This window comes from Diplotaxodon limnothrissa, linkage group LG18 (assembly GCF_057381915.1).
Source record: "Diplotaxodon limnothrissa isolate DT_005_m linkage group LG18, D_limnothrissa_male_GT1.1, whole genome shotgun sequence".
NCBI lineage: Eukaryota > Metazoa > Chordata > Actinopteri > Cichliformes > Cichlidae > Diplotaxodon > Diplotaxodon limnothrissa.
Genome location: NC_140613.1, coordinates 4,951,508 through 4,978,490, shown reverse-complemented (window position 1 = coordinate 4,978,490; position 26,983 = coordinate 4,951,508). Strand labels below are relative to the sequence as shown.

The following is a 26,983-nucleotide window of genomic DNA, read 5'->3' as shown; positions in this document are numbered from 1 at the left end:
AGTTTTAGCTCATTTTGCATCTCTTTTTACCCCATTCTCTCTCTGGGGTCGTTTTGTGTCTCCTTGTGATAGCTGTTCATGTCTTTGTGCTATGCTGTGATTATTTGTCATCTCTTTTTACCACCATTATGTCTATTTGGGGTCGATTACTGTCACGTTTTTGTTTGCTTGTTTTTTTGTCATTTTACGGATGTGTGTTTTCTGGGATTTTTAAGACCTGGTTTTAGAGCTTGGACCTTTTCCTAGACCCTGTTCATTATGTCCATTATTAGAAAGCATTTACACCAGCATGATTAAAACCGCTTTTAGTGCTTTTATTATATCTCTGAAATGGCTTCATTCCCTAATTTAATTTTCATGAAGCCAAATTTACAAAAACATGTAATTTATTTGTAAAAGCTCCATAAATTTAGACTAGTTTGTTTTTATGTGGCGACAATCAAGAAAACAAGAAACTAACAAAGTCTGGATGGAGTTTTGCTGTGACCGGCGTAGGCTTTTATTGCGAAAAAACCTCGGACCGGAATTGGCTTCGTTATCTTTTCTCGCGTAACGGTACCCGTCTGCTGTCAACGCGGATTTTGGACAAAACCTGCGCAGCATTCTCAGACCTTGAAGAAAATGTTAGCGACGACATCAGTTCCCATCCACTCCCGAAATAAAAACGAGTATTTGTAGACTTTCTGGTGAGTTGGCCTCCATGTTTGAGCAGGTTATTTTCACCGTTAGCCCGTTAGCATGCCTGGCAGCACCAGCTAATCGGGGAAACGTTAGCTTGGCTAAGCTGGGCATCGCCGCTTTAAATTGTCTAGAACTGCTAATGTTAAGGTCCACTTTTCCCCCCCAGGTATTTTCGTTCTTTTTAAAACCTTAAATGCTATTTTTTTTTTAAATAAAAAACATTTTATCCAAATGTAATGCAAGATAATGTGACCTTTGCGCTTACACCAGTGACAGTCAGCAGGAGGAACTAGGCACCAGACAGCTAAACAAGGCTGGTTTTATTCCTCAGAAACGGGCAGTAACGGATAGACGACTCTCTGATGTCTGTGATAGTTTCAGCCTGACTGGTGATTTAAAAACGCATCTTATTTGCATGTTTTAGTATCCAGACACCTTTGTGTCAACTCAAGGACAAATGTAACACACACCAGGCTCAGATGTGTGTGAAGACTGATTTGAACATCCAAAAATTAATCTTCCTTTCGTGTTTCTCTGTGTAGTTGAACCTAAATTACTGTCCTTTCCTGAACCTAATCCAACTGTTTTGTTGGTTAAATATAACTGAGTAGTTTTGGTTCTTAAATCCAACAAAACTTAAAACCGAAAAAAATAAAATTAAGAGGTCGACGATGACTGTTGGTTGGCACACAGGGGCCAGACCTCTTTTCTCGGTAGAAAGGGTAAAGTCATCCAACGCAACCTGGCGTTCTTATCACCTCAGCCGACTTCTGATAATCTGTTTCTGGCAGTAAGCAGTGAAGTGTAAACATTACTCAAACCTCAGAAATGTTCCTGGAGCAAAACACACACATAGGCTTTTTGTGTAAGTCAGATGGGGTAAGTAACTTGTCATTCGTAATATTTAGATTATTTTAAAATACATACATCTCAAGTGATGGGTCCTGATGAATGTATGATCAGCAGGCTTTCTTTTAACATCTTAGAAATTATTCAGCTGCATAACATGTAGGAGTGGGCAGGATGTTGATCATCCGCTTCTATCATGGTGTGGGATTTTGTTTTGTAGTTATGATTCATGATAAACAAGTTAAACGCCAACCTGAACACTTCAAAGAGGAAAATATTCTGCTCTCTCTCACTGATTTATGAAATGACAAGAACGAGTCAGTGAGTGCTGCCCACCTGATTTTTTTTTCTTCTTCTCTCTCCTGTATCTTTAGAACATTTAATGAAGTCATGAAAAATGTTGCATTCATTTTAGTTACAGCCCTTAAAATGACTGACCTGGCCCACCCTCATAAGGAGACATGAGTGGGTGGATGTCAACTCCATAAAGTTATGTTCCTTGGGTAAAATATGTGTTTTTAAAAAAATGCCCAAGTATAAAATCATCTAAAAACACTGATTTTCTGGCCACTTGTGCCATGATAAACTGGTATTGGCATTAACGGTGATATTAAAGGAAAAATTAATATTGGGTTAAAATTGCTCAAATGACAGGATCATAATTAATCCAGTGTTGGGTTAAGGACTTTGCAGTTCATCAGTGACTCTGTTTTCTTTCGTTAAGTACTTTATTGTAGCCACAGATAATTATGCTTGGAGTAGGTATAAAATTAACTTTACTGAAGTTCTCTTATAATGCAAATTAAAATGTTTGACATTTTGACTCAACTTTATGTACTTCAGAGGTTTGTACCTGAGGCCTGGGCTCACAGATCAACAACTCCTCGTCCTTCTTTTCCTCTTTTGTCCATTCTTCTATTTATTACACTAAATTTGACATGAGACCTTTTCTTTTTCTTTCTTTCTTTTTTTTACTTGCAGATTTCATGTAATTGCATCTCAGAGCCATAAGTAACCCTATTTAAAACATTTAAACTGTTGTCACTCCAGAGAAAACACTTTTGAGTGTTCTGCCGTCTCTGGCGTCCTTCTCTGGTGCTGTTATTTCAGTTTCCTCTGTTGGAAATTCTGATGCTTTTTTAGATTTAATATTGTAGACCTTCTGTTTTCTTTTTTAAAATAAAACTTTAACTGCTTCCTTTCTGGTAAGCTTACAGGTAAACTGGTTTCCTTGGGTAGAGAAAAGTGGGTGTGGCACTATGCAGATTGGTTTGAACAATCCGGGCCAGAGCAGGCCTGCCAAAAGGTCCAATCCAATGTAATTTTCTCTGTATTTTGTCATGAAGATTAATGTTGTAATAAATAACCGAAGGGTTAATGTTACCTGAGACAGGATTTTATTACAGTAATATATCTTTGTAATCTGGAAACAATTATTTTGTTTCTCCAAAAACCTCTCTGCCTGTTGCTTCATCCATTTTACAAATGTATTATTTGTTTCCAGAATGAAGTTAAAAAGACTGAATATTTCAGAGGTTTTTTTTTTTTCATATATTGCATGTGCAGCCGTTTCTTGCATAAAGTGAGAACATTTCTATTAGTGAATGTAGCAAATCTACATGTCTAATTATTGAATGAGCTTTTGGCTGTTGTGAAACCATAATCTTTTTTTTTTCTTCCAAATATTGCTCGTCTCTCACTGGAACATTTCAGCTTCTTCTAACAAAATATTGAACACAGACAGTTTTCAGTTTCTGGAGCTGAAAGAAAAGGTTGTGATGTGGTTGTTAGCTTCTCAGTTTCTATCCCAGTGGGATTTATTAAGCGTGCTCGCTGAGCAACACTCTGTTTCACACTCATTCACTTTGTCATTTCACACATTCACACGTGGAAGCTGCCAAATAAAACCACTGCCAAGTGCAGTACTTGGCAGTGGTTAGGATTTCGTCTTGATGCTTTGCAGTGAGTGAAGAAGACTGGATCTGTTCTCTTCGCCCTTTGGTCAGCCTCTCTTTTGTGATTTTATACTTTCAGTCTGTGGTTGCATCAAGTTTGAACGGAGGGATGCCAGTGGAGAGCGGGAGTAGCGCTGCTGCCCGCCAGGCCAAGCAGAAGAGGAAGTCCCACAGCCTGTCCATCCGCAGGACCAACAGCACCGAGCAGGACCGCTCCGGCCTGCAGAGAGACATGCTGGAGGGACAGGTGATGATTCCTTAAATTGTACCCTGAGAACGGATGAAAACTGCCTTGTATTTCCAGCTACTCCTCTGGAAACTGCACTCCTCTGCTGTCTTTCAGCATTAGCCTGGTGCTGTCCTGCTGTTTCTGTGAGCACCCGTAAGCACTTTGGTTGTAAGCCTAAGCCAATTAGCTTTTAATACAACCGTTTAGAGGACACATGATGGTTTATATTGTTGCTGGCTTGCCACAATTACTGGATGAGTGCTGTAAGATTGTTTTCATTTAGTGGATAAACAGATGGATTTAGAACAGGCTGAGCCATTTGAACTTCGCTCGGGTGGATCGTTCAGCTCAGTGGTGTTTGTTCCTGTTTCTCAGGTGTTAAAAACCTTGCTCGCTTTCTCTGTGGCCTGCCAATAAGGAGCTGAAATACTCGTAGGATGCAGGGTAAACACAGCTTACCTGGAGGTAATTATCTGAATCGAGAGTAAATCAAGAAAAAAAGGGAGAGGGAAAGGATTAGGAGCCTCTGAATTAAGACTTGGCTTCAGTTAGAGGTGCACATGTAGAGCAGGGAGAGTTAAAGCCTGTTGAACTGAAACACAGTTCACTGGCTTGTCTCACCTGCCTGGTGTACCTGTAATCTAACCACTTACAAAAATCACTGAAGCACCTTTTTATTGCAGTTTCTTAAAGGATCAGTGCATGTCATTTATTTGCCAGGGAGGCATTTTAGCATTTGGCTTTAACATACTGTCCAGCACCTTCAGATAAAAATAAAAATATCAGGATCGTTTGTTCGGATCAAAATCAATGTGCGTTTGTTTCTTGATTTAAGGTAATTTATTGTTTTATTTTTGCGTTTGTATGTTGGTCCTTTTCACATGTCACAGTAGGAAAAGCACAGATGGAGGTCTTTATCACTTTACCACCATTCAGCAGCTCTAGTTTACTGAGACACCTGAGCGTAGCGGTAACATTGATAATGTTGTCAGCAGCATCCGTGCTTTTCCTGCTGCAAGAAAGGTTCATAACCTTAAGAAGAAGAAATTGTGCAAATTTCTTAAATTGCAAATCTAAAACTCCCTGAATGTGGAAGCTGAACTTGTGATCATGCAGTGAAAAGAGGTTTAAATCTGTTGCAGATTTAAACCTGCTGAAAGCGCCTGTTTCTAACCAGACGTGGTGTAATCCCTTCCTCATGACTTTTTGTTTTCTCACTCTGGTCCCTTTTGGTCTCAGTCCTCTGATAATCTGGAATCCTTCATGAGAATGGAGGTAAGTTTCAGGTGTTTCGCCCTCTGTGTTTCAGATAATAGTGTAACTTCCCTCATAGTTTGTAGAGCTTTAGCATTAGTTGTATACGTTTGGTGTAGTTTAGGCTTGATTAGTAATAGGTGGAGGTGAGGTGTGGTCGTTGCTGCACTTCTAGTCTCCTTAAAAAATGTGACTATTTCTAGATTACAGGATGTTTTCTTTTGTGTTTATTTAAATAATATCTACATTTTGCAGTTACAAATAAATCAGTGTTTGTGACCTGTTTAGTATGTCTTTGAGAGAAGATGGGATGTTTTCAGCTCTGTGAACTTGAGGTGGAAAAGTTGTTCTTATGCAAATCACAATAGTGCTGCTCTATGTAAATAATGATGCACATGAAGGATGTGACTTCAATCTTGCATATGTTTCTACTGATGTGAAGAATCAGCAGGTGTTTGAATCTTACATCACCTTCTTTATATACTAATCCTGAGTCTGTAAGGAAATAGCCTAATGTATCAGTGGATTTTGGTTGTATTCAAAATCTGTATCATGCCTGCATTTGTAGGTATCGCTGTCAACTTGCAACAAAGGTTACAGGAAATTCACCAAATGTAAAGCTTTTATTTGAACATCTGTTTACTCATGTGAAAACAGAAAAATAATAGTCATTAGTTATGTTTCATTTCAGTCGGTTCCTGGCTGAACTTGTCTGTTGGAAACATGTCACTCTCCAGCACCTGGCCAGTGTATTTACCCAACATTGGACCCGCTGGTTATGTTGAATCCTGTGGGATCAAGGCTCATATATGTTAACATATTCTGACTTCTCACATGTGCGTAAAATGTTCTCCACACCGGTAATAAGGATTAATATAAAGGAATTTGTCTTTTGAGCATAAGACTAATTAAAAACATAAGATTGTTTTGCATTTTGCCCTCATTTGATTCATTTTAGGCAAAGATTTTCAGTCGTTTTGGACTTTGAGATCTCATACCTCAGTGTGCTCTAGTCTATAGACTTGTGGCTTCACGCAGCAGTACATGTATCATCATGCAGCATTGTGTCGTAGTCAGCCCTCTTTTTTTTTTTTTCACGTCATTATCTCAAATGTAGCACAAACCCTTTAGCCTTTGAATGCTGACCCACGACCGATTTCTATGTAAGTAGCTGCGAGCACAAAGGCAGTCAAAGAAAGAAGGCATGCTTTGTGCAGAGTACACAACGAAGAGAGCTCCACACACTGACCCGTTTCATCGTGACTGGCCAAAGCTTGGAGATCTCTTCCACTCCGTGCTTGTGTCGAAGCTGCTGACTCAACTACAGACGGAAAGCGACACAAAACTGTTTACTCGCTGTGAAAAAGCCTTCTCAGGTGGATTCAAATCTGACTTATAACACTTGATTTTTAAAGCACTGGACATTTTGTCAGTGCTTTTTATGTTTGTTTGTTTTTTATTATTTTAAAACTTGACATGAATATTTCAAGGAGAAGTAGGTCTAAAAGATTGGCTAATTTAAAGTGGAATAAAATATTAATATATAAATTTTTTATAGCACTTTTTGGGCGTGGTCGATAGTGTGCATTTTATGAAATGCGCTCCTGGAAAAAAAATAAAAGGCGATCGAAATGACTGTTGGTGCCAATCTTTAGTCCATCTAAAGGCCTAATTATAATAACAAACAAATATTACTTCAAATGTTTTTTTTTGGAAAATATTTAGTTTTTTTGTTTTTTGGGGCTAAAAAAACAGGGCGCTCATGTAATAAAACTGGGATTTAAAGGGTTAAAACAATGAAAATATAATTAAAACTTGACATGGATATTTTAAGCAGAAGTAGTTTTAAAAGATTGACTAATTTAAATGACTTTTTTAACAGTTGTTTAAGGATGTACCCTCTCCTCTCACATACTCTTCTCTTGTAAAGTGCTCCTACAGACTATGACAAGGTTAATCTTTTTATACATTTTTGTGGTCATCATCTTTGGAGGTGATGACTTTTGCCCTCTCTGTACATGTGCTGGCTGTCGTTAGGGTAGAGTTCATCACCAGTCATGCTACATGTGTCCAACTATGCTGTTTTTGCAGGCATGCTCAGGCGCAGTGTGGAATGCCTGACGTGAGCACACCCTCAGGTGTCATATATTTCATCATAGTTTTTGTCCTTGGGTATTTGTTTTTTACTTATTGTCGAGTTTAGTTTATTAGAGCTTCTAAAGCATGAACAGTTGTCTGCCTCTGTGTTGGTCTTGCTTGGTGACCTGACCTCTGAGCTGGATAAGGGGTGAAGAGGGAGGATGGATTTATTTATTTATTTTTTTAATCAGAGGCAGTTACTGTGCAGACTTTCCCATCACATTATGTTGCCTTTGGGAATAACCTCTAAAAAATGTCTGAATTTGTGCACGCTTACCTTTTTTTTTTCTTTTTTTCTTTTTGTGTCTTTTCGGTTTTTTCTGTTAAATCTTTTGTGCTTTTCATGTAATTTAAAGAAACTTGAAAGCTACAGTTATCAAATGACTCTTAACCTAAACTGCAGTGATTAATGTCCCATTGATGGACATTTTTTAAAATCGTCTAAATATCAGTTTAACCCATGACATTCTTTAAAAAAAAGTCAGATATTGTGTATTTATTTTTATTTGTATATCAGTCCATTACAACACATTATAGATTATTTAAGGAAGTTTAAAGCACATTGTAAAATGGGATAAAGAGAAATTCTGTCTAGAGTTTCCTTTTATAGCAGCAGTAGTCTTGCAGAATGGTATACATTTGTCAAAGCCTGTTTGTTTGCCCTATAAAAACACATTCAGACCTGTAAGGCACCAAGACCTCCCCAGTGCTCTGTAACCATCTCACTGTTTCTTTCACTTTTATGGATGATTTTACTAATTCTTTCCTCTTTCCTGCCCGAGCCTGAGTTCACGATTATTTCCTTCCTCCAGGTTTATGGTGTGATAAGAGGCTGTTCCTGTGCTTTGTTGCAGTAAATTTGTGCTGTTGGTACCAGATATATAGCCTGCTTGTTCTGCAGGCTTTCTCACTCTGTAATGTTGTTTTCGTGCTCAGAGAATGGATTGAAATCTATGGGAGAACTCTGCAACAGGATGGTAGAAGTTTACCTTCCTAGGGAAAACGTCTTTGTAATGCCTTATTTTTGGGCAGCGCCAGCAAATGTCTGAAGCATTTTTTGTCATGTTTCACAGTCAGTCCTGATGCATGCTCAATGATCCAGGTTAGAAAATGGCACAAAGTCGAATCTATTCAGGGTAATGAAATCTTCCTCCCACTGAAAACATCCAGAGGAAGCAGTTTGTTTGCCCTAGTCAGTGAAATTAAGTTAGATATAATTTAGTTAATCCTTCAAAATAAGTGGGCAGAGGCACGTCAGTAAGGTGGCCAAGTGACCAGAACAGCTTCTTTGGATAATCCCTCATATTTCCACGTTTTTTTTAATGCTCTCCTTTTTTCCACCCTCTCCAGGACTCCAAGCTGCCTCTGTCTCTGAGGAGCAATCTGCTGGACCTGTTCAGTCAGATCGAGAGGGAGTTTGAAAACCTCTACATAGAAAACCTCGAATGTAAGTTCCCATGAAAGCAGAAGTGATTGCTCTAGCTTTTGTAATAATTCACTGTGCAGCAAGAGACCCAACACAAAAACGAAAGCAGTTTGCATTTCTTAATTTTATTCAATGCATTTAACTTTTTTTTTTTTTATTGAGATGCATGAAAAAAATGATAAATTCCTACAAAATAAAATGAATTTATCAGTTTCTGTGGCCAAGTAAGCAGAAAGCTGCTACTCAGCAATGGAGAGTAACTTGCTAACCCTGCTGTGGTGAATAAAACGACACATTCAGATGTCTTTTAATGCGCGACATGTTTGACTTTCAGTACGCAGAGAGATTGAAACACTGAATGATCGCTTGGCTGCAGAGGGACAAACATTTGAAGGGGCGGATTTAGCAAAAGGAGCACTTAAAACAAAAGGTGAGATTCATGTACAGTTATGTTATAGGTAGCATAGATATATTACTCATCTTTTTTTTTGATTGTTTTAATCCTCTGACCTTTGACTTCTCTGACTTCTTTTTGTTTTTGTATGAAATTCACAGCGAGCCACAGCACCAGCCAGCTCTCTCAAAAGCTGAAGACGACCTACAAGGCCTCAACGAGCAAGGTAAATCGAAAATGTTTGTAAATTAAATTGTTTTATGTATCTGATATTATAAGTTACCAGTTTGTAAGGTTTTGGAAATTTTCTGTAATTATTGCTTATTGAACAGAGTTTCTGTAAATCCTTCCTTCACAAAAGATCTGAAGTTCAGTTTTTGTGAGCCTTTGGGTGCTTTTCATTATACTAACGTGTTTCCTCATTTCCTCCAACTGTGGCTCTTCCTTAAATGAGCTCAAAATAATTGATATAAATGACCCCAGAACTCAGATAAAAGGTAGTTACTTATTAAATACTTGAACTGACAAAAATAGCTGATTATTATTATTAGCAGTAGTAATACTGTTTGTTTTAATCTATATTGAATATTCCTTTTAAACCTTCCAATTTATGTACAAGTGTCTTCTTCTTATAAGTTCTCGGCTGTTTATTTACCTTCATTATTATAACCTGAAGGGTAATAAACGGTGTGGCTGTGTAAGCGTGTCAGTGGTAAAATAAACAACTACTTTGTGTGATGATTCAACATTTTGCCATAAAATTATTTCTTTATTTCAGGTTTATCACACATTATGTGTGATGGCACATTATTCATATCATACATTTACCATGTTCTATTATCTGTTGATTCTTACTCACAGCACAACAAAGGAAGCACAGTGAGAGTAAACTGTGCCGTGTAGAGGTGCAGCTCGTATACGTCACCTCAATTTAAAAAACAAACAAACAAAAAAACAAGACTTCAGTATAGATGCATCATTTCTGAGCCATGGGAGGAGAGACGAAGCTCGTTGGCATCATGAAGAGCACCCTTAGTCTATTTTTAATATTATTTTGTCCATCTCAATTATATAAAGAAAACAACGCAGTAAAAATGTTCAGTGTCACTTGTTTTGCGGTCAGTAAAGACAAAAATTTGAGGAGGTTTATTTAGCGCCTGTTTCCGCTTTGTCCGTGTGAGCTCACATGACTTTTGAATGTTAAAGAAAAGAATTGCTTTGCTTTCTTTTTTCACTTTTTTGCTTGTAGCCGCGTTCAAATTCTTGCCATGCCAGAGTAGGTGGATCCCGCAACTTCAGCGTAACCAGCTGGGAGTTGTGGGGTGGAGACTCATGGGTAACTTGTTGATTTCTTCCCCTTGTGTGCCAATATGCATGAACAGCCCAGCCAGGGGGGCGAACCTCCCTCCCCAAGAGACTTGGTCATCCAAATGTAGGCTTTTGAGCTTTTCTCTCATTACCTGCGTGAGATAAACCAGCTCTTTATCATCTCCCTAACGGGCCTTTTCAGTTGCACCTTTTTATTTCGTTTTATGCCGCTACCGTCGGCATTCACATAATGGTACACTGTGGAGGCATCTTTAACACGGACCAGCTTCAAAATGCTTTTTGAGGAGCATTTCCTGGCTGCTGTAGATCATTGCTGGCAGAGTCACGTGTGTGGCCTGCTCAAAAGTCTTTGCCTATAACAGATTTTGCTTTTTTAAACAAAAACGTTTAGTTTTTACTTGGATTACTTTTTAACTGTCAGTATTAATGGTGACTTTAAATATTTGGGTGACTTAAAATGACAGAAAACCCAAACATATCTTCATATTTGTTTTAAAACTTGGCCGTAGGAATCCCGAGTTACTTGAACTTCCTCAATTAAAGTAACAACCCAGACAGAACGACTCATTTTCCTGGTAAAAACATGAGGTATGATCACAGTTTTTAGGGCATGGGACTCTAAAACTCAAAAGCCTTACCATAGCTGTTTTATTTATTTATTTAATTTAAGATCCCCAAGTGGGAGTAGTCAAAATACTATGTATTAGAAAATACTATTTTCTAATACATAGAAAATAGTATTTTCTATGTATTAGAAAATAGTATTTTCTAATACATAGAAAATGGGGACTCTTCTGTTGAAAACTGCTCAGCTGTAGCTGCATGTCCAGCTCTCATCACTGCTGATGATCCTTCATCAGAAAGTTGATGTTTGCTCTCTTTGTGAGTTTGAGGACTTTGGTGGCCAGAATGATACTTATGCAGAGCAGCCTGAAACCAGCAGCCGAGTGGGGGACCCCGAACAGAAGACCAGCTGTTATTCATACCGTGGAGTGATATATTAAATAAATAATTCACACTTTTAACTGATTATTTTACTAAGAAAAGCAAAATCTCACTGTGGCTGTGGCAGCCTGCACTCTGACACTACAAACTGTAGAGAGTCACTGCTCCATAATTCTTCTGCAGCGCTTCGCATTTCCTTAAACCTTCCCAAACGTCCCTGTTGCTGCTTTTTTAAATGTAACATGGTGCGTTGATGTTACAGGTGCACAAGTTATGGATTAATATCATTCCCAGTGTTATAACAGAAGACATAAGAAATTACTTGCTTCATATTATTTATTTATTTTTGTACACGAGAACGTACTGCTCTGCTTGCTAACAATCACAACCGCTGGTTCACACCCTGTCATCCGTTTGACTATCATTTGTTGTCTTCAATCCTTCAGATTTTGTTTAATGTTTCTCTTGATTCGTGTATCAGATGATTGATTTCTGTCTTGATGTTCTCCTACTTTGTTTCAGTTGGAACTTATTTAGTGGTCTGTGCCCAAAACGAACCAGAAGTCCTGTTTGTATCATCCCCATCTTTAATGTAAACGTCTCAACAAAATCTTGATACAGATGACAAAAACTACTCCTCGGTTTCGTGTCTAACCATAACTTTGGCCGCTTTGTTTTCTTTTTTCCTCCCTCTTTTTTAGTTTTAGTGATCCGCAGTACTGATACCGTATGAATAATGCGAATGCTTTCATCTGGGTTTGTCTGGTAGTTTGTTTTAAAGCTCGTCTGAGTGTGCGATTGCCAGTCTGATACTTCAGGAGCTTTAAAAGAAACAGGAACAAAGATATTTTGGTAAAAGCTCTTGAACCCAGTGAATAACACTGCTGTTCACCAAAGCTAATTAGCACTGGCATACTATAAGGACCCTGCTGAGCAGCTCCTCAGTGATCCTCAGTCCTGCTGACCTGCTTCCTCCCTCCCTCCATCAGACCAGGGTTCCTACACAGCTCGAGAAACTGATGGCTTAACAATAAAATCTGTGATCAAATTGAACTTTAGATTTAGTAACATCTTAAAACTTTTATCCCCTTTAAAGAATAAAAAACAAACAAACCAAAATGCCAAAGAGGGGCCCAGAGAAAGATGACAAGTGTCAGGAGAGACAGTGGGGTCAGGGATTTGGTTTGTAATAACAGAATTATCAGTTATTTATTTAGTTTTTAATTTAGTTTCAGTTAGTTTCCAGAGCGAGTTTACACATTTCAGTTCAGTTGATTGTTTAGTTTTTATTATTTCCATTGTTAGTTTTACATTTGTCTGGGGCCTCACACTGGGTGTGTTGAAAGATTTGACCAATTCGGAAAAGACTTAAAGACATTTCTTACATATTTTTATGTAAGACCCCTCAGTCACCTCTAGTGACATTATGGATCCTGGAATGTTTGGGTTGGGGGGGGGGGTTTGAGAAGGTGAGGTGTGTAGGAATCCTGTTAGGGACACGTCTGGGATTATCTGGGATTTCCTGGTCAGTGTTAACATTGGCTTGATGTTACCATCAGATTGTGTCCAGTTTCAAAGCGACCACGTCCAGAGCGGTGTGCCAGCTGGTCAAAGAGTATGTGGGTCACAGGGACGGCATCTGGGACCTCAGCGTCACCAGGACCCAACCTGTGGTGCTCGGGACAGCGTCTGCAGGTATTTTCTTTTATGCTCTCGTACTTTATTTACGTCATACAGTCTTATTTTTTCTTCATTTCTGTGGCGGTGGTTTTGTCTCTAGCTTCATCTTCTGTCTTCAAACTCAGAGGTTCATGTGTCTTTATCTTTCCTTCTGTTGTTTACAATGTCAACATATTTAAACATGTTTAAGATCTTTTTTTTTTCCTTTCCAAGCTGAGACCTAAACTAAAGCGTGATGGACAATTGTTAATAAATAAAAACTCAGACTGTCCTGTGTGCTTTCCAACAGACCACTCTGCTATGCTGTGGAGCATTGAGACGGGAAAGTGCCTCCTCAAATATATGGGTCATCAAGGATCAGGTAGAGTTAGAAATGTCCAACCCTGGAATTGCTGAACCAGCACGTGATAATCTCTTCTGTTTAAGGAGTAGATCCTGCAGCATTGTGACCTGCTAAAATTGTTATTGCACAGTGATTAAACAGCCATCATAAAACTGGCAGTCAGAAAAACATTACTTGGTATACTATGCCTCAGTGGTGTTTGTCATGTGACAGAGTGCATATCTGTGTCTCCACAGTGAACTCCATCAAGTTCCACCCCACTGAACAGATGGCTCTAACAGGTAACCATCGACAGTATCAACATAACTAAGAGTTAAAGCTGAAGCAGCCAAATCTGTGTTGCGTGTACTTATTGCAGCAGCTGGAAAAATAAAACTGAAGTGAAATATTGTTTCCATACATCTGAGAAACCATAACCCAGACACGAGAAGGCTTCTGCAGAAGGACTGAAAGTGTCAACGAATAAGTGCTGTTGTCTTTTTACTGCTGGTTTTAACCATAAAGTAAAACATGGACACAAATGGAGCATTATTTCTTTTTATTAGTTTTTCCTTGACTCTCAGCAGCTGTTTTACCCCTTTATCTCTGCCTCCTCCACAGCATCTGGAGATCAGACAGCTCACATCTGGAGATACATGGTGCAGCTGCCGACTCCACAGCCTGTTGCTGATATCAGCGTAAGCTTTCCCCCTTAATATTTTAAAACTTGTTAGTGTTCCTGTCGTCAACGCCTCTTCCTCTCCCTCCTACATCAGCAGCAGACACCCTGTGAAGACGACGTGGACTTCTCAGACAAAGATGAGGCCGACGGCGAGGCGGAGGGGCCGAACGACTGCCCTTCCATCCGTGTGGCGACTACAACTCTCCGCAGCCATCAGGGTGTGGTGATCGCTGCTGATTGGCTGGTTGGGGGCAAACAGGTTGTGACGGCTTCCTGGGACCGAGCCGCCAATCTGTACGATGTGGAGACGTCAGAGCTGGTCCACTCACTCACTGGTAGGAAGACGAAAGTATTGAAATATGAAATATTGTGTTTATTATAAAAATGTGGAGCCCACACTGAGAAAAATATGCCTTTCAATCTCTCTGAAGTTGACTTGATGACATTTTATTAGTTGAGTTGAGTTGACCCAACTTCTGTGAAGTGTTTTTGGTTATATTGTCAGATTTGGTTAGTTAGAGCAAAGCTGTGGTTCTCCTTTCTAGTTGAAAATGAACTGTTTAAACATTTCAAATCATCTGTTCTGCACTACAGTTATGAAATTCTGCTTCCTTTTATGGTGCTGATCTTATTTCATTGGCATGTATTTAGTCATCTCCCTAAAGTAGATGTTTATTATCTCAGAGATGTAATTGTGTTGCCCTTAATTCTTTCAGTTTGTATTTAAAACACAGATGACCTGTACAACTTGGAATCTGCCATTTTTGAAAAGCAGGGAATCGTAAATCTTCTCCCAATTACGTCAAAGCAGAAGAGGAATGCAGTGAGAATGTAATCGGTTTAAATCGCCACAGGCCTCCTCTGCTCCTGAGAGGAGGCCTGTGGTGTTTCTAAGGCGTGTAGAAATGTAGTATCAGGCCCCACGTTTGTGTAGTTTCAGACAAGAAAGTATTTTACCATATGTCTAAATAAATCATTATTTCTACTCGCTTATCAAACTATAACATTCAATATTTCCTAACGTTTTTGATTGCCTCTGTGATGGACGTGCTTACACTTGCCTACTGATGTCATGTCAGACAGTGGAGTTTGTATCTGTCTGACTGATGAACAAAAACCAGGAAATTGGGAGGGATTGTGTGTCATTAAAGGTGCTGCAGTCAGTTTTGAACTGGGCGGTGTTCAGCCGAATGAAGGTCTCTCTGTGAAATTGGAATAAATTAAGATATTAAACGGGAGATGGTGCAGTGTAGCTGCACTGGAAAACATTCCTCAGTGTAAGAATGGCAGCTTTTAAAAAGAAAGATAAACATGAAGGGAAAAAAGGAGGTGTGTATGCTCCTCACTGTGTGCTGCTGTCTCTTCAGGGCACGACCAGGAGCTGACCCACTGCTGCACACACCCCACCCAGCGTCTGGTAGTCACCTCGTCCAGGGACACCACCTTCAGGCTGTGGGACTTCAGAGACCCGTCCATCCACTCTGTCAACGTGTTCCAGGGGCACACTGAGTAAGCCGAACACCCATGCATCCATCTCTATCTGTTGCCTTTATGGCAGGTGGTTCATAAAGAGCACTTTAGAGTGCTGTAGTACAATTAACCACAGTGGAGTGGAAGCCCAGTTATTTTGCATTGGTGTATAGATGCATACAGCTATGTCTCAAATAATGCAAACTTTCATACATGTTTCCTAACGTGTGTGTTGTATTAGGAATAGAGAGTTTGGCTATAAAGACAAAAACCTTTTTCAGTACCATTTTTAACAGTCATTTCTGTTGCTGTAAGCCACAGTAAAGATGGATATTTTAATGAGGGACTTTATGGGGACTAATAGTCAGTTCTCATTCCTGAGTGCTGGTGCTGCTTGGTTTCAGCTGCTGGCATATTTGTGCACAAGCTCTTCTTTGCTGGTGACAAACCTGTGAAATGAGCTTTGCACACAGCAAGAGACTAACACTGACATGGTCACCAGAGAGGGTGGAAGAAAATTCAGCGACCTGTTACACGTGACGTTATGCTAATGCAAAGTGGGCGGGGCTGGAATTACTGTTTGCTTCTCAACTTTAAAGCAGCTTATTGGAGCTACTACCAAGGGAGTGAAGGAAAGCACAGATGGATATAAGATTAGGTGGAAGATAGATCTATGTAATCAGAGTTTGTTCTTTACAGTGACCATCTATCAACTTCAGAGTGAAGCACGACTAGTAAATCATTTAATATTTGCACAGGGCTTTATACCACCACTGCCCCTTCACCCACTATCTTTACTGATGATAGATATCTGAAAGAAATCCACTATAAAACATTACGTTTTCAGTTCCTACCTCCTAACTGCAATTAGGAGGTAATGGAAACGGTTACAGCGGCTTTAAAAGGAAACAGAACAAGAAGCTGATGAAATGAAAGTTTTCTGAAGTCTAAACTGGACTTGTTTTCTCGTCCTGTGGCAGCACGGTGACGTCAGCAGTGTTCACAGTGGGAGATAACGTGGTGTCTGGGAGCGACGATCGAACCGTCAAAGTGTGGGACCTGAAGAACATGAGGTCGCCCATAGCAACCATCCGCACAGACTCTGCAGTCAACAGGTGTGTAAACCTGTTTATATTTATGTCATTAAAAAGTAACGATTATAGGAAGGAATACATTAAAATGACTACGCAGGTCTACTAAAAATCTACAAATGTATTTATAAGGGAGCAGAATTGAGCTTAAAAGGCTCAGTTTTAAATGTCACAAACATACGCGCCCCTGCTCTTTCAAATATGAATGTGATTTGGCTCTGATTAGACCATATACTGCAGATAAAGCCTGACCCTGTGTTCCCTGTTTACTCCTTTCAGGATCAGCGTGTCGGTGAACCAGAAAATCATCGCTCTTCCTCACGACAATCGGCAGGTCCGGCTGTTTGACATGTCCGGGGTGCGACTGGCTCGACTCCCACGAAGCAACAGACAGGTGAGTGCGAGATTTACCATTTAAACAAAAAACAAAGACTAAACCTCCACTAAGAATTTAAGCCACAGAAATAAAAATGAAAAGTGCAGCCTCTTGAAATTTTCTGTTTACTGCTTAAGAACAAGGATGCTCAGGATCCACGTCAAAGTAAAAATGTCACCCTCACAGCTGCCGCGTCTTCTGTTTTATGATTTAGGGTCACCGGCGCATGGTCTGCTGCTCCGCTTGGTGTGAAGACAACACCACCTGCAACCTGTTCACCTGTGGCTTTGATCGGCAAGCCATCGGCTGGAACATAAACATCCCCGCTCTGCTGCAGGAGAAATGACCTCCTCCTACTGTCACCTTACAGGGAAATGCCACCAAAAGTCTGTTTGGAATATCAAACACTGAAACCTTTGAGTGGGGTTAAAAGGCGGCTGGAGAAAACTTGTCTCGTACCTTTGTGTCGATGAAAAGTTGTCTCATGTTGTAATGTACAGGATGAAATTCCTGTCGTTTCCAGCAGCCGTCTTTTGAGCCCACGGGGGGTCGGTATTTGTACTCGATGTCCTTTGAGCTCTGTTCTCCTCCTTTGTTTGGGGTAAAGCAGAAAAAGGCCTTGCACTTGCTGTCTACTCCATCTGTCACGCTCACTAAATCACCGCTGCCAAAATATACAAAACACATTTGTGGTCTTTGCGTGGAAGTGATTTAACATCTGGAAAAGAGAAAAAAAAATCCTGTGCATCTCTAATGAAAAAAGCACACGAGCTTCTTCTTTGCCGCGATCAAAAACTCATTCTGTTAATGCTAAATCAGATCTGTGACGTGCTGACGTTTCTGCTTGATGCTGATTTAAAATGCAATACTCTAAATCTAATCTGTGCCACTAACAGCAGATTCATGCTGGACAAAGACAGCGGTCTGCTGCTTTAAAGGATCCACTCATTATATATCATTAGTTTTCCCTGTTTAATACACTGCAAGAGTTACATCAATGAAAACTTATTTGTGAAACTTGTTTACTTTCTGCGTCACGTACATTTCCTAGGTTATGATGCAACGTGGCAGTGGAAGCCCTCACTGCTGGAACGCTTGAGTCTCATGTCCTGCACTGGGATCTAACAAAGCGTTCGTTTTCAGCATTCACTATTATATTTGACTTTTTTTTTTTCTTCGTTTTTCTTGGAAACTGAAATAAGTTTCCAAACATTTTGTTTGGCTCCTGGCTCTGTCTGTAACTCGCATAATAAATGAAAACCAATAGTTATGAGAGTGTAACTGAGGACCAGTAAGCTACAATACAGGCTGTAAAATGACTCCTGCGAGTTCTCGATGTGAGCCTGCCGACGTTCATCCAGTGGCCGCTTGTTGGTGAGCTATCATGAAACTTTAGCAAGTAGCTAACAATTTTACAAGAGTAACTGGTACTGCAGCAAAACATTACACTACTCCACATAACCAACTGTCTGTTTGAACTATAGACTGTATATAAAAGATGCATGTAGCCACTGTGATGTCACTCATTGGTTTTAGATGAGTGTATTAGCGACGGTTGCTCGGAGCCACCGTGTTGGTATCCAAAAGGCACCAACATGGTATCGATGTCCATACAGTGACCTGTGTTGCAATACCTGTCAGATAAAGTCGCCACACCTCCAATTTTGAAGCTAACAGTAAGCAAATGGATGGATATAGGAAAAAAAAAAAAACCTGTGTAGAGTTGTTATGGGGGAGGAAACTATCTACTAGGCTATAAGCGTTTTTCGCTATAAACAGGCTCTTTAATGCGGTAAAGTTGGGCATTTTAACACGGCGCTCTTTGTGAATTCACTCACTTCTGGAGCCAGCCTCAAGTGGACAGTAGTGGAACTGCAGTTTTGAGCACATCTTCAGTTTTTAGCTCTAAAAGTTGCTACTTATTGTTTATGGATATTAATGTTAGCTACTTGCTACTAGCTAACGTTGCATGCTAAATAATGTAGACTCTTCAGTTAAACCATGTTGGGTTTATTATTAATCCTCAGTACATAACCCCTGACTGCTCGTTGCTGTCATCTACTGCAAAACCTAGCATTGAGTCTAGCAGTGAGTCATGTGCAGGTGTGTTACCAGACTACGCTGATCTATGACGCAGTAAAGCATCCACTGGCCTTGTTCGTGTTTCAGAGCCACTTTTGATGTGTTGGTCCTATCGATGTTTAGGACATTTGTACTACTGTTGTTTTGTTTGTTTGTTTCACATCACTGTTTGGTTTTTGCCAAGGCTAACATGAGTCAGCATGCAATGACTCTTTGGCATCCTGCATTATTCATCTTTTTTCTCCGTTTCCTTGTTCTCCACCTGGCTTCCAGTAGTTTGCTGGTTCTTCTTCTAGTCTTTTTCATAGTTTAACCCATTCAAGAATTCTCTAAATTTAGTAGCTGTAGTAGCTGGTATTTGACCCTGAAACAAGTCCCACATTGACAAACTGGCAAACCGTCACCCTAAAACTTCCCGATTGGTCCTGTGGTGGAAAGTTTTTTTTGGTGTGATGATGTCACAGCTATGTCAAAGCAAGCATAAACAAGTGATGCACTTTTTAAAAAAAGTATCTGTTACAGTTTTTCTTTTTGCTGCTGCTGTTGGAAATAAATGTTTTTCTGGTAACTTTTGGCTGTTGGTCAGCTGACATGGTGGCACATAACCTGAAGGACTTTAATGGTCAGGATGGTGGTTTTGAAAAAGGGTAATATCTCGTGCTGGCAGCACAGGGGTTTGTCTCACTCCAGTTTGTGCAGCTCTGTTTGTGCTGCAATGTTCAGGACGAACCTTTCCTCGCTAGAATTTTAATTAGAGACTCACTTTTGTTTGGAGCCAGTCGGTGTTAAACAGCAAAATCAGGATTTGCTCAGATAGAAATGAAGATTTCATGTTTGTTTGTTTTTGTTTTTTTCCCTGTGTGTTTATCCCAGATCCAGGAATCCAACAGGCATGCACTTTTTTTTCTGCAGTGCAGACATCTGATAAAGGAAAAAAAACATCCACTTTAAATGAGCATCAAAGAAGTGTCGTCAAACGTAGAGATCGATCTGTTGAAATGTTCCCTTGTCTGCTCAGTCCAGCTGTTGTACCAATGCCTGACATGATTGTAAAACCTTTTTGTAGTTTATCGCAGTGCCCTTTAGTGAATAGTGTTGAAACGATATCGTGGGGATTCTCTTGTGTGTCACATTTTTTTAATGGTACTTCAAAACAAGTGAGCACTGTTGCGACGTGTTTACTGTTACTGGCTTCGCTTTCCCACTGCCACTAAAAGACTCAGCCAAAGCTGCATTTGAGGGAATGGGAGACTCTGTAGTGTGTGTGTGTGTGTGTGTGTGTGTGTGTGTGTGTGTGTTCCACTCGTGAGTTACAGCAGTGACACAGTAAACAAGCACAATTCATGTAAAACTTATGTTTATAATTGTGGAGCGTTCACTGGTTTGTAGAAAGCACACTGATATGATTAACATTTTATCTCTTCAGTGGGAACAAAATACCTTTTTATTTGTTTGTTTGTGGGTAAACATGGTCGAGCTTTACTGCCGCCTTTTGCAACCCTGAATATTTACTTTCCAGCAGAACTGTTTGATGATAGAAGGTGTGAAAGGATCATTAGTCTGAATAAAGTGAAACAAGCACAGAGGTCTGAACTTCAGTGTTAGTTAAAGTTTAGGGAAGCCTGCCACAGAGGCTGGAACAGTTTTAAATATCAGGCTGCAAACATGTTTGTTTCTGCTTGGTTGGACATCGTGAGACCATTTTTCAATCTTCTTTTGTGTGTGTGTGTGTGTGTGTGTGTGTGTGTGTGTGTGCAAAATGTTGAACTCCTCTTACTTTAACATTTGTGTCACAGACTGTGATATATTAAGAAAGGTTGGCTGTACGTGGCTGCAACGTGTTTCTTTTTTTATAACATGACACGTTGTTACCACTTGTCTGGTGTAACTCAGTTTTGTTGCTTGATAGTGATTTTTTTCATTCACATTCACAGAATTCATTTTGTCACTTATGCCAGGGAAGACGCAGGCAGAGGTTTTGTTTTGTACATTTTTTTTGTGGTTTCTTTAGAATTGTTTGCACAGACAGGATTTCCTTCCAGTATCAGCATTACTCATATTTATTTTGTATTAAGCTGCATATGTTGTTATTGTCAGAGCTTTTGCTAACTTACGAGAACACAAAGAACTTCAGAGATCAGTGAAATCTAAATAAATGTGCTAGGAGTAGGAGGTTGATAGGAAATCTCAAAATTGTATCAGGAAAAAATGAAAACTGATTCGGAAAATGACGAGCAGCGCTCTCAGGCTGTTGTGCAGGGCTGTGCTCTGATGTTGAAGATAAAGTGACGCCACACAAGAGACTGAAAATGGACTGATTACATGAAGTAGATGAATAATCTGTAGTAAATACCGACGCGTTGTATTCTTATCTCGCATGTATATGCAGAGGTGGTCATTATCTTTAAAGTTGGGGCTCTAATCTGTTCCTCCGGCCGTCATCCCTGGTTTAATGACAGAACATTTGTTTGTGTGTGTGTGTGTTTCCTTGTTGACTTTTTCACTGCACTCGACTGCTCTTTCCACCAACACTGAGCCACTTTGTTACCACCTTCACGACTCGCCAGTTTTAACCGAACGTTAAGTTTCATCTTTCACGCCATCAGAAAAACCCGATCGCTGAGCATCGCCCGTCATTAAGCTGCCATCCTGAACCCTCGTCAGACTGTGGTCTCCCGGTGTTTAAACTGTGTTTTGTGTGGTCGATGTAAAACAAAAACACAACAGCTCACAGTTCTCCAAAAAAAAAAGAAAAAGGAAAATGTTACTGAGTTTTGTGGATTATAGCTGTGCAACGAGGAACAAGCAGTCGCTTGTGAAACAAAAATAAAACATTTGTGCTGTTTGAACATTTGCTGTCTGATTTGTGTGTGCGTATATTGTGTTAATGTCTTGGGACATTTTTAGGACGGAGGCTTTTATTTTAAATTTGTTGTGCATTTGTAGATAAAAACAACACAAACTAACACAAATAATTTTATTTCCAGTGATAAAAATAGTTGACTAATATAGAAGACAATCTGCATGTCTAATAATGGAAACTTCATAGTATCCAACACCGATGGCTTTCATAAGAAGTTCTCTTTTAGGTCACATTCAACAAAATGTAGTTTTTCCTATAAATTAACATAGAAACACATTAATTACAGATATTCCAGAGACTTATTTTAAAGTAAATTAAAGTTAGATTAAAAGGAGAAAACGGGACTTTCTTGCTCATCAAACCTCGACTCTACAGTTTGTAAAGCACACCACCTACCTCTAGGGGGCAGTGTGCCATCACACTCCTGAGCCTACAGCACTCTCTCCAGCCTACATTAAGATAATAAGACGTCAAACACAACATTTCTAAACAGAATAAACAAGAACACAAAACTTGTGAGGAGGGAAATCTTTCAAACTCAATGTTGGGACTCTCTTCTGATTCACGGCTAAAATTTCAGTGTCGCTGGCTCAGCTGGTTGGTTAAGGTTGGGATAACGTTTGTTACAGTACACTTATTGTTTTAATTTCTCACAAGGACTGACACGAGCTGTAGACCTTTATTAGGACACTTCTGGAAGGTGAGGATATGCTGGCCTATCTTTACTTGTACAAAAGATTTGAGAGGTGCTATTAGTACAATTGCTATTCACATTAGGGACCTCATGAAGCCCTCTTGACCCTCTGCATTAATTATAACGCATCAGGACCAAAACAGGAGGAGATTGTTCATTCAGACTGTTAGTCTGTTATCTAACAGTGTTGTTACGTTGTATTAATCTGCAATTATTTAACTTTGTCTGTCCCAGCTCTGTTCAGGCCACTTTTACTTTTGTAGTTTATTATAAATAAAATAAAACTTCTTCGTGATGCGGTGCCAAAAGGAAAACCTGCAGCCTCCATAATCACCATTTAACGCTCAGTTTTTGACACACTGACAGTGAAGTGACCCAGTTTTGGCGGTTTCCTCAGCCACGTCCCCAGACCACCTCCCTGCAGAGCGCTGCTGAACTGCTGCACCGCCCTCTGGTAGCACTGAGCAGACATCTTGGAAGCACAATACGTCCCTGTTGTGGATTCTGCCCCGATTACAGGGTTGATTAGCTGAGAAAGAAAGGCAAAAATAAACAGTTAATTTATTGCAATATAACTCTCTGGTTTTATTTATTTTTACAGTTTGACAGTCCAGTCAGTGTGCTGCACTTCTTAAATTATATTTTCAGGTAAAAATATTTCTCTGCCTCTTCAAAATGACACCTGTCTAGTGGAAATGGACAGGTGTCACTTTGAGATGACGCAGGAAACTCTAAGGTGGCACTAATGACATTAACGATGGCTCCAGGAGAGGTGGAGATTCAGCAGCTGGGACCTGGGAGTGACATGCCTGGATGGGCATTAATGTTGTTCGTCATACCCAGCAGAGTGTGACAAGTCAGGACGTCAGAAAAGTGTTCAAACTGAAAATGTAAATGAGTAAAAGACGGTTTTCAAATCCGTCTGCTGAAGGAGGAAAGTTCCTACAGTCTGACAGCCAATTATGGTCCAGTGTGAAACTTGGGTCCTGCTCACACCTGGTATAAACGGGTAAGTATGGAGTCTGGAGAGCCATGAAGGGATGTCTCATTCGCGTTTGTTTGCCTGGAGCGCCGAGGAATGGACCCAGTTTGTAACTTCCAGCTTCCATTCTGGAAGTGCACTGCTGCCTCCCACCAGTGAAGATCTACAACCCATCTAGTCTTTGCTAGCAGAACTGATTCCATCTCCAGTCTTCAACTCCTGAAGCAAACAGACGCTGAGGAGAGTTAAAAACCCTCCACATTCATTCAACACCTTCAACAAGTCTTAGCTCCCTTTAGGGATCACCACAGCAGATCATCTGAGTCTAGCACACACCATCCCTCTGTATGTCCTACATCCATGAAGCTCCTCTCTGGTCTTCCTCCTTTCCTCCTGCCTGGCAGCTCCATCTTTAACATCCTCTGTCAAATATACCCAAATATACCCCATCCTCCTCGGCACTTTGTCTCCACACAGCTTCGCCTGAACTGTACTCTCGATGTACTCGCTCCTGATGCTGTCACTCCCAATGAAAATCTGAGCACCTCCACGTCAGCCCCCTGTCTTTTTGTCAGCGCCACCATCTCCACGTTGTAAACCTTCCCTTCCACTCCTCCTGCTATCTTTCTGTCACAAATCACGCCTGACACTCCACCCCTTAGTGCCAGGGGTAAATGCTTGATCCCAAGTACTAAAGTAGTAAGTAGTTTCTTAAAAACTACATCTTTCCTATGACTTCAGACATAAACGAAGCCAGAAAACTAAATACCAGTGATGCTCGGAGGATTAGTGAAGTTGGGCTGATCTGCTACAAGAGATTTCATTAGGCTTAAATAAGCACATTGTCTGTATTCCTTCAGTGGGACAAATAGCTTCAGAACAGTAAAAGATTTGATATTGTGTGATACCGTCACAGTGCTATGAGCGATCTTTCCTGGTTTTCAACATTGCTGGAGGCTGAAACAACCTCAGCATCTGGCCGTGTGCTTCGGAGCCACCCTGCAGTTTTTGTAAATTGCACTGCAGCCATTTTTGATGCAGGGCGGCGATTGTTGCACTTGGAGACACTTTTAATATTCTAATACATCTATGAGCTAATTAATTTAGAGCCTTCGCTCGAGATCTGTGTTGATGCAGCTGGAGTGCGAGTGATCGAGTTTCCCTTCAAACCAATGATAATAAAGCATTATAGAGAGTTATGTGTTTGTTTGTTGTCTGGTCTCCCAGCACGTCCACACCATCACACATCCATAACAAACTCTGAGGTTATTTCTCCTCATTTTAATTCTTTAAACTGAGTCGTAAAGTGTGGGTTTTCTCTCTCTTGGGCCGTGGCTTTGTCTTTTCTTGCAGCGATTTCAGACGCTTCTTTAAATAACCACGACTCTGGCTGCCGTCATCAAACTTTAAACTGAAGCCATTTGGTTCAACACAGCGCATTCTGCATACATATTTTAATTTCACAGAGGAAATTAGACCTCTCTTTCAACGACATCATTATAATGTAGATGGCTTTGGTCTGAGGCAGAGCTCAGATGATTTCAGCTTAAGAAATTCATGCTTCTGTGACTTGTGCTTTAATTTACCAGCACGCTTTTAGTATTTATAATCATTTCATGTCATGTGATGATGTGAATAAGTCAGTGCTGCTTCAATAATCATTTACAGACAGTTTTTAAAGAAGGGCATCTGCAGCACATTGTAGCTCCCCCTATTTCACTTATATAAAAAAGCATTTTAACCTGCGTTCTTTTGAATGGTCAGCAGGGGGCTGTATAGAAGAAATACCTCAGAGTTTATGGTCCCAGTCTTTAGTTTTAAGTTTAACAGAATAAAACAGCACCCCTAAAGCATACTGAGCTTTATCATCCATCTGAATACTAATAATGAGCACAATTTACAAAATGAGCATCTTATTACATTAAATAAGACCTGGAGCTACCATTTAATACCACGATCCCATCATGAACATGTTTACTGAATACACAAGTCAAGTGTGAAGTGGGTAATTTTCCCACAGACCTCTATAGAATAAGAACCAGAGGTGCCACCCCCTGCTGGTCATTAGAAAAAATGCAGGTTTATAGATCCATGTGATCAAACCCTAATTCTTCATGAGCGCTGAGCTCGTCTGACCGACTGGGGTGTCTCCTTGTTTGAAGCTGTGTAACATTTCACTGGTTCAGCTCTGCGATTGTTTCACCTGCTGCTGCAGCCTCAGCCAGCGGGCAAACAGCGAGCGCCTGCAGAGCCGCGATGGCGTCCCTGAGTCCTTCCTCCTCCCTGTGGAGGTGCTGATTTCCTCCCAGCCTCCATCACCGCAGCTCCAGTTCACGCTGACGTTGGGAGGCTTCCCTGCTGGCCGGGCGTCCCTGCTGCTCAAACCTGCGTGGCAAACATGGAAACAAATACCTGTAGAAGTTTCCTCCTGAAAACACTGATTTTTTGTAAATTTGATGCACCCACTGTCCAACCTGGACCTAATAATCTCGCTTCCAATATGATTATGCATATCATACAAACAAAGCTTCTGCTCAAATGGATTTTCTTTTGTTGCTGGAATCGCAAATATCTTGATTTGCATATTTAATTTTAATCTGCTCCCTCTGATTGAGGTGCACAGAGTTTATTTCAGGATCATTTCAGGCTGTGTTCCTCTTGATTGTTGAGTAGACAGGCTGGTTCTTACATTTCTGACAACAGGCTTCAGACATCTCTAAAACATCAGGCCAAGACTTGTTTGTTACATAAGTACAATATAAAATGTTACATTTAATGGCATCTGGTCAAATGAAATTTACTCCATACGTTCAAATTTTGGATAAGTGGAAGTAAATGGATGTTTAAACCAAGAACAATTTCCCTAAAGATTTCAAATTCATATTTCAAATATTATGATGTCAGCAGAGGTGAAATCCCTAATATGATCATCTCAGACATGAACCTGTGGTTCCCATTAAACATCCGACTGGACTGAAGCCCAGACAAATAAGGATTATTTTGACCTGTGAATCATGCCAAGCTACCCTAGAGTCAAAAAATGAAAATACTGAAGAGTGAATGAGCATCACAAGACCCTGCTAACCTGTGTTTTTCTTAATATGACAACCTTTGATTGGTGATGGCATTTCAGATTTTAGTGCCTCTTATTGCTCACGGTAACTACTCGGCTTTTGCTTTTGTACTTTTCGTAGCATATTTAGTGCTATTAAGAACCCACTTCTGCACAGCTTCAGGACCTCCCCTAAGTGTCACAAGACCTGAGCTGTGGTTTCTGGCTCATTCATCATCATCATCATTTAAACTTACAGCCGAGCAGCAGCTGCTGTCGTCTGTAGGGGAAGGGGAGGTGTTTGATGGGCGCGAGGCGGCGTGCCATAGCTCTACCCAGGTGACCCGTGTGGCTGAGCGTGCCCACTGTTAGGCTCTGGAGGTAAACCGGCTCCACCAGGTGAGACAGGAGAGCCCCTTGGAGGCCCACGACGCTCCACCTGCAGAGGTAACCACACCACTGTGTTGGTGACACAAGTGAAAGCACAG

The 26,983-nt window shown here is 40.3% G+C and overlaps 2 protein-coding genes across 4 annotated transcripts in view; one reads left to right on the top strand and one right to left on the bottom strand.

The window, feature by feature from the left end:
- The first annotated feature begins 545 nt into the window (after positions 1–545).
- Positions 546–21,738, top strand: LOC146612927 (WD repeat-containing protein 37). 3 transcript variants are annotated; one of them, XM_085378045.1, is made up of 15 exons: positions 546–686; positions 3,565–3,732; positions 8,458–8,554; positions 8,868–8,963; positions 9,089–9,153; positions 10,177–10,263; positions 12,761–12,896; positions 13,171–13,242; positions 13,461–13,505; positions 13,825–13,901; positions 13,980–14,220; positions 15,253–15,394; positions 16,336–16,470; positions 16,726–16,840; positions 17,037–21,738. In XM_085378045.1, exons 2-15 carry the CDS (start codon positions 3,595–3,597, stop codon positions 17,166–17,168), a joined length of 1,578 nt encoding a protein of 525 aa, XP_085234171.1. In that variant the 5' UTR covers positions 546–686; positions 3,565–3,594; the 3' UTR covers positions 17,169–21,738. The 3 variants fall into 3 exon arrangements, with proteins under 3 accessions (XP_085234171.1, XP_085234170.1, XP_085234169.1); XM_085378044.1 differs by lacking the exon at positions 10,177–10,263 and having other exon boundaries at positions 13,983–14,220; XM_085378043.1 differs by lacking the exon at positions 10,177–10,263.
- Positions 21,739–22,798: 1,060 nt separating this feature from the next.
- The window catches only part of LOC146612923 (inactive double-stranded RNA-specific editase B2-like), a 36,042-nt gene continuing 31,857 nt past the window's right edge, over positions 22,799–26,983 (bottom strand). The window contains exons 8-10 of the mRNA XM_085377814.1: positions 26,753–26,934; positions 25,647–25,828; positions 22,799–22,990 (exon numbers count right to left, since the gene is read on the bottom strand). Of these exons, the coding sequence (XP_085233940.1) occupies positions 22,799–22,990; positions 25,647–25,828; positions 26,753–26,934 (556 nt within the window). The remainder of the gene's footprint in view (positions 22,991–25,646; positions 25,829–26,752; positions 26,935–26,983) is intronic.

Excerpts from the sequence above, each read along its gene's own strand:
- LOC146612927 (XM_085378045.1), top strand. The coding sequence starts at position 3,595 with ATGCCAGTGGAGAGCGGGAGTAGCGCTGCTGCCCGCCAGGCCAAGCAG. Across the intron at positions 8,555-8,867 it reads CTACATAGAAAACCTCGAAT|TACGCAGAGAGATTGAAACA; the intron begins GTAAGTTCCCAT and ends TTTGACTTTCAG. Across the intron at positions 16,471-16,725 it reads ACAGACTCTGCAGTCAACAG|GATCAGCGTGTCGGTGAACC; the intron begins GTGTGTAAACCT and ends TACTCCTTTCAG.